The following is an 11,118-nucleotide window of genomic DNA, read 5'->3' as shown; positions in this document are numbered from 1 at the left end:
CGTTCGATCAGTTAAAAGTTAAATGAACAGACATAAACAAAGGCATTCAATTGTGTTCATGAATGTGTTTGATACGGTATTCGTGAACGTTTGTGTTCGTTTATATTCGTTTGTTTATGTTTTAATTAAAGATTTTTGTACTTTCATGTATTTTATTTATGCTTTTTATATTATTTAATCTTTATTTATTTTATTGCCCTGACAGTAAAACTAGAAAACCATATTTTTACCTTGTTTATGTATTATTCCCATTTCCTTTCTTATTATTTACACTAGCTTAGAATCCCGTGTATTACACGGGTTGAATAAATGTAATTTTATATATTAAATAATAAAAAAAGTTATATCTTTGAGAACCTCGTGTATTGTACGGGTTGATTAAATTTAATTTTATATATTAAATAATGAAAAAAGTTACATTTTTAGGAACCTCATGTGTTATACGGGTTGAGCACATGTAATTTTATATACCAAACAATAAAAAGTTATACCTTTATAAACCATATTTATTATATGGATTGAATAAATCTAATTTTATATACTACATAATAAAAAAGTTATATTTTTAAAAACCCCATGTATTACACGAGTTGCATAAATGTAATTTTGTGTAGTAATATCTTAAAAAAACCTAATGGATATACTCGATATACGATGGATGGGATGATTGCGATGATGGTTCTTATAAACGTCACGTAAACATAGTGATTACCGTATTTGAGTTGAGAGTTGAACACAGAAATAAAAGTATAGAACCAATAAACATTGATTAATATCTTTGTTTACCCCTTATAAACATTTTTGAAATAGGTTCTATCTTTAACTACTTTAGTTTAATAAAATAAATGAATCATTTACATTATATTAAAGGGATTAGTCCAAGCATTATGTGATGTGTTAATCATATGAAAACGCACATTTTGGCGTATCCGATTGAAATCAATATATCCTATAGTTGCATTGCGCTTGGATCAAAACGTAACGTAAATCAAATTTATGTCGTACAATCATAACGTATTATGCGCGACTAGAATAACTTGAATTTATATCGTCAAGGCAAAAACTCTTGAGGGGGTCAAAGTGGCATTTACAAAGTTCATATAAAGTCGAGTGGTTAAAAATTGGATTTCCTGAACTTAAGGACTAAGAAAGGGTAAAGATAAAATTTGATAAAGTTTTGGGGTAAGAAGAAAACTATAACAAAGTTTATAAATATTATAAAATGTTATATTATCTCCTATCCAAATTGTTTAAATTTATATTAAATTTAATTTTATAATTATTTTTTAATTAATATTAATTATCTATGAAAATAGATAGCTTTAATGAATGACATGTGTCTTTAATTGATTTCTTTTATTATATAGTATAGATTAGGTTAGAACCCCGTGTATTACACGGGTTGAATAAATATAATTTTATATATTAAATAATAAAAAGTTATATCTTTATGAAACTCATATATTGTACGAGTTAAATAAATGTAATTTTATATATCAAATAATAAAAAAAGTTATATCTTTAAAAACCATGTGTATTACACGGATTAAATAAATGTAATTTTGTATACTAAATACTAAAAACGTCGTATCTTTAAAAAGCTCGTGTATAATCGGGTTGAATAAATCTACCAAATGATAAAAAAAAATTAAATCTTTAAAAACCCCATATATTACACTTGTTAAATAGATCTAAAAAAGAGTTATATCTTTAAAAACCATGTGTATTACACATATTAAATAAATGTAATTTTGTATAGTAAATACTAAAAACGTCATATCTTTAAAAAACTCGTGTATAGTCGGGTTGAAAAATCTACCAAATAATAAAAAAATTATATTTTTAAAAACCACGTGTATTACACATGTTGAATAAATCTAATTTTACATAGCAGATGATAAAAAGTTATATCTTTAAAAACTTCGTGTATTACACGGGTTATATAAATGTAACTTTGTATAGTAAATAATAAAAAAAGTTAAATTTTTAAAAACCCCGCGTTTTACACGAGTTGAATAAATATAATTTTGTATACCAAATAATAAAAAAGTTATATTTTTAATAAATTAGGATAACATTTAATATTAGTTTTTTATTTACATATTTAATATAAGATAAGTAGGAAAGAGAGGTATTTGTTTTAAAAAATATATTAAATTAACAATTTAGATTTGAGGATAATATTTTATTAAAGTATGATAAAATTTAATATTAATTTATTATTTATTTATTTAGTTAATATAAGATAAGTATAGATTTGAGAATACATTCAATGAATGACACGTGTCCAATAGTGGGTTTCTTTTATTATAGTAGATAGATTAACGAATACGATTGACATCCGTTCCACAATTAGAGCTTCAAGTTCAGTGCTACTCTCTGGGCCATCCACCTTTAGCCTTCATCGCGTTCGTTAAATTCGTTTGTGTTCGTGAACATGCTCAGTTCCTTAATGAATGAACACGAGCATAAAATCTCGTTCGATAAGTGTTCATGAACCATTCATGAACACATTTATTTCCTTAACGTTGTTCTAGTGATTTTGGTTCTGAGTATAAATAAATTGTAAACCAAACCGGTTGAGCTGGTCTAGTCGGCAAGGTAATCTATTATATATAATAAGTGTGTTAAATTTTGTTGATGTGTCAAGCTATCAGGCCACTAAATTTTGCTTTTTGGCGGGAAAATCCCGTCCACTTTTCTTTGACACGGGATCCGAAATAATTCGGGTCGGATTATGGGTCAAGCATGACTAATAATGGATCCTTTATATTTCTTTTCAATGCCGCTCCACCACAATTAGGGTTTCTTCTTCTTTGTCTTCGATATCTCTGCTACTCCTCCATGTAAAGGTAAGATTTAGACAATTAATCAACCATCATTCTCGGTTAATTCAAGGTTTTCTTTGGTTTGTATATCTCATACTTTTCAGTGGATCCGTGTTGTCATCTAAATTATGTGTTGAGTTTTCTTTCAATCTAAATCTAAGGTCTTCATCGTCGTTGTAATCCATAGATATCATCGCTGTTAATCATTTTTTCCTTTTTCACATATAATATGAAACCCTAGATCTCGGGTCTGGTAACTCAAGTGGCGGCTTGACTTCTATGTGAGCTCCGGGAAGCGAAAGCCTGACCAGATTATTATTTTCAGGTAAACACTTTGGTTTCTACTTTCAAGTTGATTTTTTTGTTTAAATAACCGTAGTTGTAAACTTTAGATTGTTTCCTTTTCGTAAAACCGAGTTAGAAACAAGCAAGGCATTGTTTTGGTTTTTCATGTCTTTTATAAATGTTCAGCCGGTCAACTTTCGATTTTATAGTCAAACAACTATCAGAACTTTGTTTAAACAAAGAAGAAATTCATATATTACTAAAATGGCGCCTTGCGATTATATTATTTTTTTGACATTAGTTTATATGAATTTCAATTTATTTATTCCGTGCCTCATTTTGTAGGGATGGTGTGAGTGAATCACAGTTCAGCTAGGTTCTCAATATCGAACTGGACCAATTTATCGAGGTTTGACCAGCATAATTGTTTCTTTAGTCATTTTTATATGAAGTGGAACTTTTTTATGTTTATTCAAATGATGCAGGCTTGCAAGTTTCTTGATGATAAATGGTGCCCAAAGTTTCTGTTGATCATTGCTCAAAAGAATCATCACACAAAGTTTTTCCAGCCAGGATCTCCAGATAACGTTCCACCTGGTAATTCTTTGTTTACCAAACTACTTATGTTTGCTGAAGTCAGTCAATTCATTTGCTTTTCATTTTACACAGGAACTGTGATTGATAACAAGGTGTGCCATCCTCGGAACAATGATTTTTATATGTGCGCACATGCTGGGATGATTGTAAGTATTACAAACTTTTTGCCTTTATGTTTAAAGAAATATTTTGGTGTAAATTATATGATCCAATGTCATCGAGCTCTCTATTACAATGGAAAATTACATTTTGTAAACTGCATGTTGAATATTTTGGTATAAATTATATGAAGCCAATTCTGAAGCACAAGTATGTATTTAACCCTATATATGTATCAACAATTATTAATTTGTCATGGTTATATCAACAATTATTAATTTGTTATCTTTAAATTAATTACTATGCTAATGAGGATGTTTAGTTTTCATTTTATGTTACCTTCTAATCTTCTAAAGGTGACTGCTGTTGTTGGGCTCTGGGGATGGACCGCTGTTTCGCTTTCAGCTTCCTCACTATTGATGTTTATCCGCTGCAGCAGGTATGCTTTATTTCGACACAATGAGAAAAAGTCTATATTGGTTAATTATTTCGTATGATGATTTATTTGGTTGCAGTAAAGAGCCCGGTTATGTGAAAACATTTGAAGGGATTCGAAATAATGCTGATGCTGAGGTACGTACATCTCCTTAATTAATTGATAAACAAGTCTTGCTCACAACAAAAATACGTTCACGAAGTGTGACCATACAAATAAATTCTATGCAGGGTCCTTTGGTGAAAATTGATCTGATCAACTCAGCTAATTGGACTGGAATAATTGGTCTCAGCTCTGTCCTACTTGCAAGGTTCTTTTAAAGTCATTTTTATACTTCATTTTAGATGAGTAGATTCACTGAACATTATATTAGGGTACGAATAGAAAGATGTTGGTGGTCGATTTATCGTTAAGGTTGTTGATGTCTTATAAAATGACCCGTGGAATCTTTGATATGAACTAATGAGTGTTCAATGCGTAATACTGGAATTCATATCTAATACCTACTTTCATGGATGCTGTAAAATTATGTTTGATCAGATTGGAGGATGCGGGCTATGCCGTTGGAGTACGAGTTTTGGAACTGCTGTGCCACAGGGAGAAGGTAGTGTTTTGCAGTTGGTGTATAGTTGAATTTTGACATGGCCTAATAGTCGAATGCTCGCTTTGTCGTTAAATAGCCGAAATAAATCAAACCTGATATTTCTATATGCATATTCATGCTTGCTGTCAGGTTTTGTTAAGAAATGAATGTTTTTGTTTTGCATTTCTTGTGCCTTGATATGAACAAAAGGAGGTTATATTAGTTGAGAATCATCTAGATATTGAAGTAGAAAAAAAGTTGCTATTTCAAAAAAAAAGAAAAAAAAAAGAAATGTGTTTTAGGTGTTATTAGTTAGTCATGGTACTAAAAAGTTCAATTTTTCTGCTATAATTTTTTTTCTGCTATATCCTTTTTTTTCTATGGGTTCAAAATATAAAATGAACTGTACTGCTTTGTTTTCATGTATTAATGACCCTGGATGTTAACAATTACTGAACCAAGTAAATATTGTCTTAAATTGATTGTTTCCTGCTATAATTTACAGCATGTATGGTTAGTGATCCAAACATTTATATGTATATTCATGCTATATTATGCATATATAATTCTATAGAGGTGGAAACAGACTTTTTTGGTTGTGTAATGGGTCAAAATGGGTAATATGGATTGAAACTATTCATGATGGGTTGGTTCCGATAATCGACGCCGCCACATTAGATATTCTGCTTTTGTGCTCTACGACTATCTTCAAGGTATGTTTCTAGCTCCGTTAATCAACATTGATTTCAACTAACAATTTAATTAAGGTATTCTCTGCTTTTGATTGTAAATCTGTTTGTACGCATATACTTATCGAATTTGATGCTGTCTTGGGGCTGTTTTGTGTTGATTCGGTGCTTTTTGGGGCTGCAGTTGCACTTTAAATTGATAGGGTTCTGGTACTCGGAGGAACCAATTAATGGCAGCTCAATCCTCATTCAGCATTCAAACGCTCATTTTATGGACCTATGGTATTTATTCTAACCCTAAATATGTTATTCTTTTGTTATTCTGAAATAAAAAAAATTAATCTTATTTTGGATCATGTTTAAGCAGAGATCTACGTGGTAATAGATTATCTGGTCAAATTCCAGATGAGATTGGTGATTGCAAGACCCTCAAGAACCTGTAAGCATCATATAAACAATAACCTTTTTTGTGATTTCTGGCATCTGTTTTTTATTTAATAACTTTAACAAGTTTTGTGGTTATGATTTATGATTAAATTACTTTACTAGGGATCTATCATTCAATATGTTAGCTGGAGACATCCCGTTTTTGGTATCGAAGTTAAAACAGCTTGAGCTCTTGTCAGTATAACATTCACTAATATTTGCTAGCTAAACATTGGCCACATTTGATGACACTATTTCCATTTGTGTCACAGTCTTGAAAGACAATTAATTAACCGGTCTGATCCCTACAACGTTATCACAGATTCCTAATTTGAAGATTTTGTAAGCATCATTCCTTCATTTTCTTCCTAAAAGAATAAAAATAATAAAAAATCCATAATTTTATTTATATAAATGATAGCTATCTTAGGGACTTGGCACAAAATCGGCTAAACGGTGAAATCCCGAGGCTTATGTACTGGAGTGAAGTGTTGCAGTATCTATAACTTTCTAAAGCTTGTATCTTTAAAGTAGGTTCGGGTAAGATTGGTTTTATGTTAGAATGGGTTGATTAAAAGAGTTTTATTTTTGGTTCGGCTCATAACCGATTGATTAAAAAAGTTTTATTTTTGTTTAGATCAGAATGGGTCGATCAAAAAAGGGGTATTTTGGTTTGGGTCAAAACGAGTCACTTTTAATATGGGTCACCTGAACCCGACCCATTTTTTTAAACAGGTCATATTAGTCAACTCAACCCTGTTTTTTTTAATGTCGGGTTCGGGATAGGTTTCGGGCCATATCAAGAATTGCCGCCCCTAATCTAATAAATGCTTTTTTTTTCTTTTCTTTTTTGTATGCCAAGGATTTACGAGCTTCTCTTGATAACAGAGAGGAGCTTGGAATGCCAGATGGGGTTCTGGTCAACGGCAGGGGACCGTTTAAGTATAGTTCCGTTGTTCCGGATGGCATTAACCATACAACGCTTAACGTTGATCCAGGTAGATGTTATTGGTATTAGTTAGTTTATTATATAAAACATGGCATATGAAGCTTCATGGTATTATTCTTAATAGAATTGGCATAAATCATAATATGCGGGTTGGGTAACGGGTCAAATACTCAAGTAAAGTTTGTGTTGAAAGAAGTCATCTGTAAGTGCATGTCTAATGGGTTGGTCAGCTTAGTTGGCCTGCAAAAACTTTAATTATTAGTAATAGTACATGTTTTATTATAAATTATGATTATGATGTTGTGACAATATTTCGATATCCACGTGGGACAGTCTTACTCTTTTCTGGTTAATATGGATCAAAACGCAAGTAGCGATTTTTACGTTGTAGCAAGCCCGAGATTTGTTAATGAATCAGTTTGGCAATGCGTCACAGGCGTTGCTATTTTGCACTATTCAAACTCCGAAGGACATGCCTCGGGTCCTCTACCCGACGCCCCAAACGAAGTATATGATCGTTCATTTGCATTGAATCAAGCCATGTCCATCAGGTATAGTTATAAAAACGATACTTTGTGATTAGAATTAGGGGTGGTAAAGTTTAAACGGGTCGTGTTCGCCGGTTGGCTGGTTCAACCCGACCCAAACCTGAAAATCGTGTCATACATATGAACCCGAACACGACCCCAAATATTTGCAGGTTGACCCGAACACGACCCTTGGTATTTGCAGGTTGACCCGAACATGACCCGTTCAACCCGATATTTTCTTTCGCGAATCAATATATTTAAATTAAAATTTTTCCAACATGCACACAAATGTATATAATACAATAATAATAATAAAATCTTATTCGATATCCACGTGGGACAGTCTTACTCTTTTCTGGTTAATATGGATCAAAACGCAAGTAGCGATTTTTACGTTGTAGCAAGCCCGAGATTTGTTAATGAATCAGTTTGGCAATGCGTCACAGGCGTTGCTATTTTGCACTATTCAAACTCCGAAGGACATGCCTCGGGTCCTCTACCCGACGCCCCAAACGAAGTATATGATCGTTCATTTGCATTGAATCAAGCCATGTCCATCAGGTATAGTTATAAAAACGATACTTTGTGATTAGAATTAGGGGTGGTAAAGTTTAAACGGGTCGTGTTCGCCGGTTGGCTGGTTCAACCCGACCCAAACCTGAAAATCGTGTCATACATATGAACCCGAACACGACCCCAAATATTTGCAGGTTGACCCGAACACGACCCCTGGTATTTGCAGGTTGACCCGAACATGACCCGTTCAACCCGATATTTTCTTTCGCGAATCAATATATTTAAATTAAAATTTTTCCAACATGCACACAAATGTATATAATACAATAATAATAATAAAATCTTATGTCAATTTAAGCTATAATTATTAAATACCCACCCAAGACATAAAACATATTGTAAAAAATATAATATCAGGAGGTTTCAGCTTTTCGCCATTGATAATGGCAAATTCAGCAGGTTTCAGCACTTTTCGTCATTAATAATGGCTGTTTTCCAGTCCTTTTCAGCGCTTAGCTGCTTTTCGCCATTAATAATGGCTATGTGTGCAGAAAATGAAAAGTTTTCGCTATTCAGATTGAATTCCTGCAGATTTTCGCCATTAATAATGCAAAAAATAAGCTTTTCGCCAATAAGATTGGCTGTATTGTCAGGCAGGTACTTTTCGCCATTTATATTGGCTATAACTGCATGAATTCGCCAATAACATTGGCTGATAAGGTACAGGTTCAATGATTGGCTGATAAGGTCTGTCCATTCCCATCAAAAAGCCTGCACAGCGCTGAAGATTTCTGAACAACCTACTACATTCTAAAAAATCGCCATTCAGATTGGCAATGGCATTATTTGCGAAATATTTTGAGAACCAGCATTAGTTTTTATTTCATTTTTGATATTAGCACTATTTCAGTAAAAAAAATCGATTTTTGGGAAACGTTTGTGTTAATATGGTGGATTCTCTTATTAGCGATAAAAGAAAGTTATCTCAGTTTGGTTTCTTACGGTTGCTTTTTAGTTTCCACACTTAACACTTTGTGAACACACCCATAATTCTTATGGGAATCTGTTGGACAACATGGGAAACTAAAGGTTTCTAATCATGTTGATCTTCACGACAAATGCAGGGGTTTATTGAACCAAAGGAGGCACAAAAGAAAGTTGCGAGCTTTCCATTTCATGGACAAACTGCAGATCTGAAACATGGTAGTCTTATGATTGAAACTTGGGTCTAACATGCGCCATTGGTGATGGTAAGCTATGATTTTTAGTCTTGATGATATATGGTTTGTATGCATTGTTTTCTTATCATAATTTAGTCAACCTAAAAGAACTTGTATAATTATATCCACAAAGAACTTGATCAACTTTGTTTATTTACTTAATTCCATATCATCTAAAAACCAACTCACCATTTCAAACCGACTTTTTTATATCTCAAATAACTTATATATTGGTTACACGGACATCAGACCATCAAACTACATAAACAAATCTGCCACATTTGGCAGGTTAATGATTTTTTAACAAATGTTTGGTTGGATATACTTTTAATCTTGCTAATAATTTGAAGCTGGAATTTATATTTATTAACTCATAAGATCTTACTTCTGCTTTGTTTTAAGGTTTGAGGCTTCTGTGAACCTTACAAGATAAAAAAAATATGCATCCAAGAAGCAGCTTTTGTTCTCAGTGTTTGAATAAATGGATGGTTATTTAATAAAAACAACGATTTCTATTTAGTTCCATTTCCCGCAGTGATGGTGGTGTTTCTAGGGATGAGCAAATGGTAATGGTTCGGAACCGGTACCGAATTTCCGAACAGCTTGTCGGGTCAGATATACTGTGCCTGTGGTCAGATATACTTGTATTAGATGAATATAGAACAGAGTTGGAGCAAGGTGATTTCTATGCCCGTGGTCTTGCTATCATGAGAGTTATGCTTAAGGTATTTATTTTGATGAGTTTATCGGCTGGTGTTTGTTCAATAAATTTTAATCGAGTTAACCTCATATAGAATGTTTTTAAGTTTTTTATTGTGTATTTATGTATTCCAATGCATAAGAGAACATGTTAAATGCATTGTGTGTATAGTGTATATAGTTTAGTTTATTAGTTTATGGCCCATTGGCCCAATATAGGCTTCTCTAGCGTTTGATTTCTGTATATATCGACTGTTGCTCCTCAAGTGGTCTTGAGCATTATGAATTTCTTTGGTCTTTTATCAATCCCCTTATTTGTTTATAATGGGTCCTTTTCTAATGCAGGTAAAGACGGGTCGTTTGGGTTCATCAAAAGTCCTTTTGTCTAAACGGGTACGTCCGGGTTGGGTCTGGTTATGTATTAAAATGCATTATGTGACATTCAACCCATTTTTTTCTAATCTGAATAATATGTATATTTTTTGTTTCACCTGTTTTAACCATTAGCGATAATATATGTAAATTTGAAGTGACCAATTCAAGAAACGGGTAATGGATTGTTTCTTGATTTAGATCTACAAGGAAATGGCAATTAAAGGCAAGTATACAAGAGCGAAATGACGCATTACAAAGTGGAGGCGAGTTTCAGCTGGGAAGTAGAAAGTTCGACATTTCCGTCCACATTATTGGTTGCTTCATCAATAAGAACGTCATTGTGAATTTTGATAAAACACCTGTTGGAGGTGAACAACGTAAGAAAGTGACGCGATAGATTACTGATAGTGTGGATTTGAAGTGTGGGATCACCAATCCAGCTCAGAAGGCTTATTTTTCCAAGTTTTCGGGTTGAGTTTGAAATTGTTTGATGTTTTATATCATCTAACACTAAGATTGATTCATATACCATTAAAGATGCTTAGAGATGTTGTATGGGGTGTGTAATGAATTGTAACTTTTGGTGCAAATATCATTTCTGGTGATGTACAAATCAAATTGAAAATTGAAAGTTTGAGGTTTGGATTGGATTGATTTTTAAGCAAACTTCATGTGCATAGAGTTTGATTGATGAATATAAGCTGTTTTAATTTAATAAGTATAAATTGTGCATCTTTTTTCTTGATTGAGAAGGAATCTAATGTTTTTGTTCATTGATTTGTTCAAAGTACGCTCTGTCATGTTTCTTGAATCAGTTAGAAAGATCTATAGGGTTACGTTTATTGTCTATTACATAATTTGTGATTAGACTCCTAACATTACATAT

The 11,118-nt window shown here is 32.5% G+C and overlaps 1 protein-coding gene across 18 annotated transcripts; it reads left to right on the top strand.

Moving 5' to 3' along the window:
* Positions 1-2,782: 2,782 nt before the first annotated feature.
* Positions 2,783-10,898, top strand: LOC110897760 (receptor-like protein 51). 18 transcript variants are annotated; one of them, XR_004876985.1, is made up of 20 exons: positions 2,783-2,852; positions 3,070-3,153; positions 3,459-3,522; positions 3,599-3,710; positions 3,783-3,856; positions 4,166-4,248; positions 4,325-4,382; positions 4,476-4,555; positions 4,786-5,799; positions 5,885-5,956; positions 6,067-6,138; positions 6,216-6,285; positions 6,374-6,473; positions 6,832-6,941; positions 7,329-7,443; positions 7,869-7,983; positions 9,063-9,188; positions 9,561-9,883; positions 10,203-10,250; positions 10,431-10,898. XR_004876985.1 is itself a non-coding variant. In XM_022144488.2 (15 exons), exons 5-13 carry the CDS (start codon positions 3,833-3,835, stop codon positions 6,271-6,273), a joined length of 612 nt encoding a protein of 203 aa, XP_022000180.1. In that variant the 5' UTR covers positions 2,783-2,852; positions 3,070-3,153; positions 3,459-3,522; positions 3,599-3,710; positions 3,783-3,832; the 3' UTR covers positions 6,274-6,285; positions 6,365-6,483; positions 6,832-6,942. The 18 variants fall into 18 exon arrangements, 1 of the variants encoding a protein (XP_022000180.1); XR_004876981.1 differs by having other exon boundaries at positions 6,374-6,483; XR_004876982.1 differs by having other exon boundaries at positions 6,374-6,483; positions 6,806-6,941.
* The last annotated feature ends 220 nt before the right edge of the window (positions 10,899-11,118 follow it).

This window comes from Helianthus annuus, chromosome 13 (genome assembly GCF_002127325.2).
Source record: "Helianthus annuus cultivar XRQ/B chromosome 13, HanXRQr2.0-SUNRISE, whole genome shotgun sequence".
NCBI classification, from domain to species: Eukaryota; Viridiplantae; Streptophyta; class Magnoliopsida; order Asterales; family Asteraceae; genus Helianthus; species Helianthus annuus.
The sequence above is the reverse complement of the archived record's forward strand: the minus strand, read 5'-3'. Positions and strand labels throughout refer to the sequence as shown.

Coding starts and splice junctions, on each gene's coding strand:
- LOC110897760 (XM_022144488.2), top strand. CDS start 3,833: ATGTGCGCACATGCTGGGATGATT. Junction 3,857..4,165: donor GCGCACATGCTGGGATGATT/GTAAGTATTACA, acceptor AATCTTCTAAAG/GTGACTGCTGTTGTTGGGCT. Junction 4,249..4,324: donor ATGTTTATCCGCTGCAGCAG/GTATGCTTTATT, acceptor ATTTGGTTGCAG/TAAAGAGCCCGGTTATGTGA.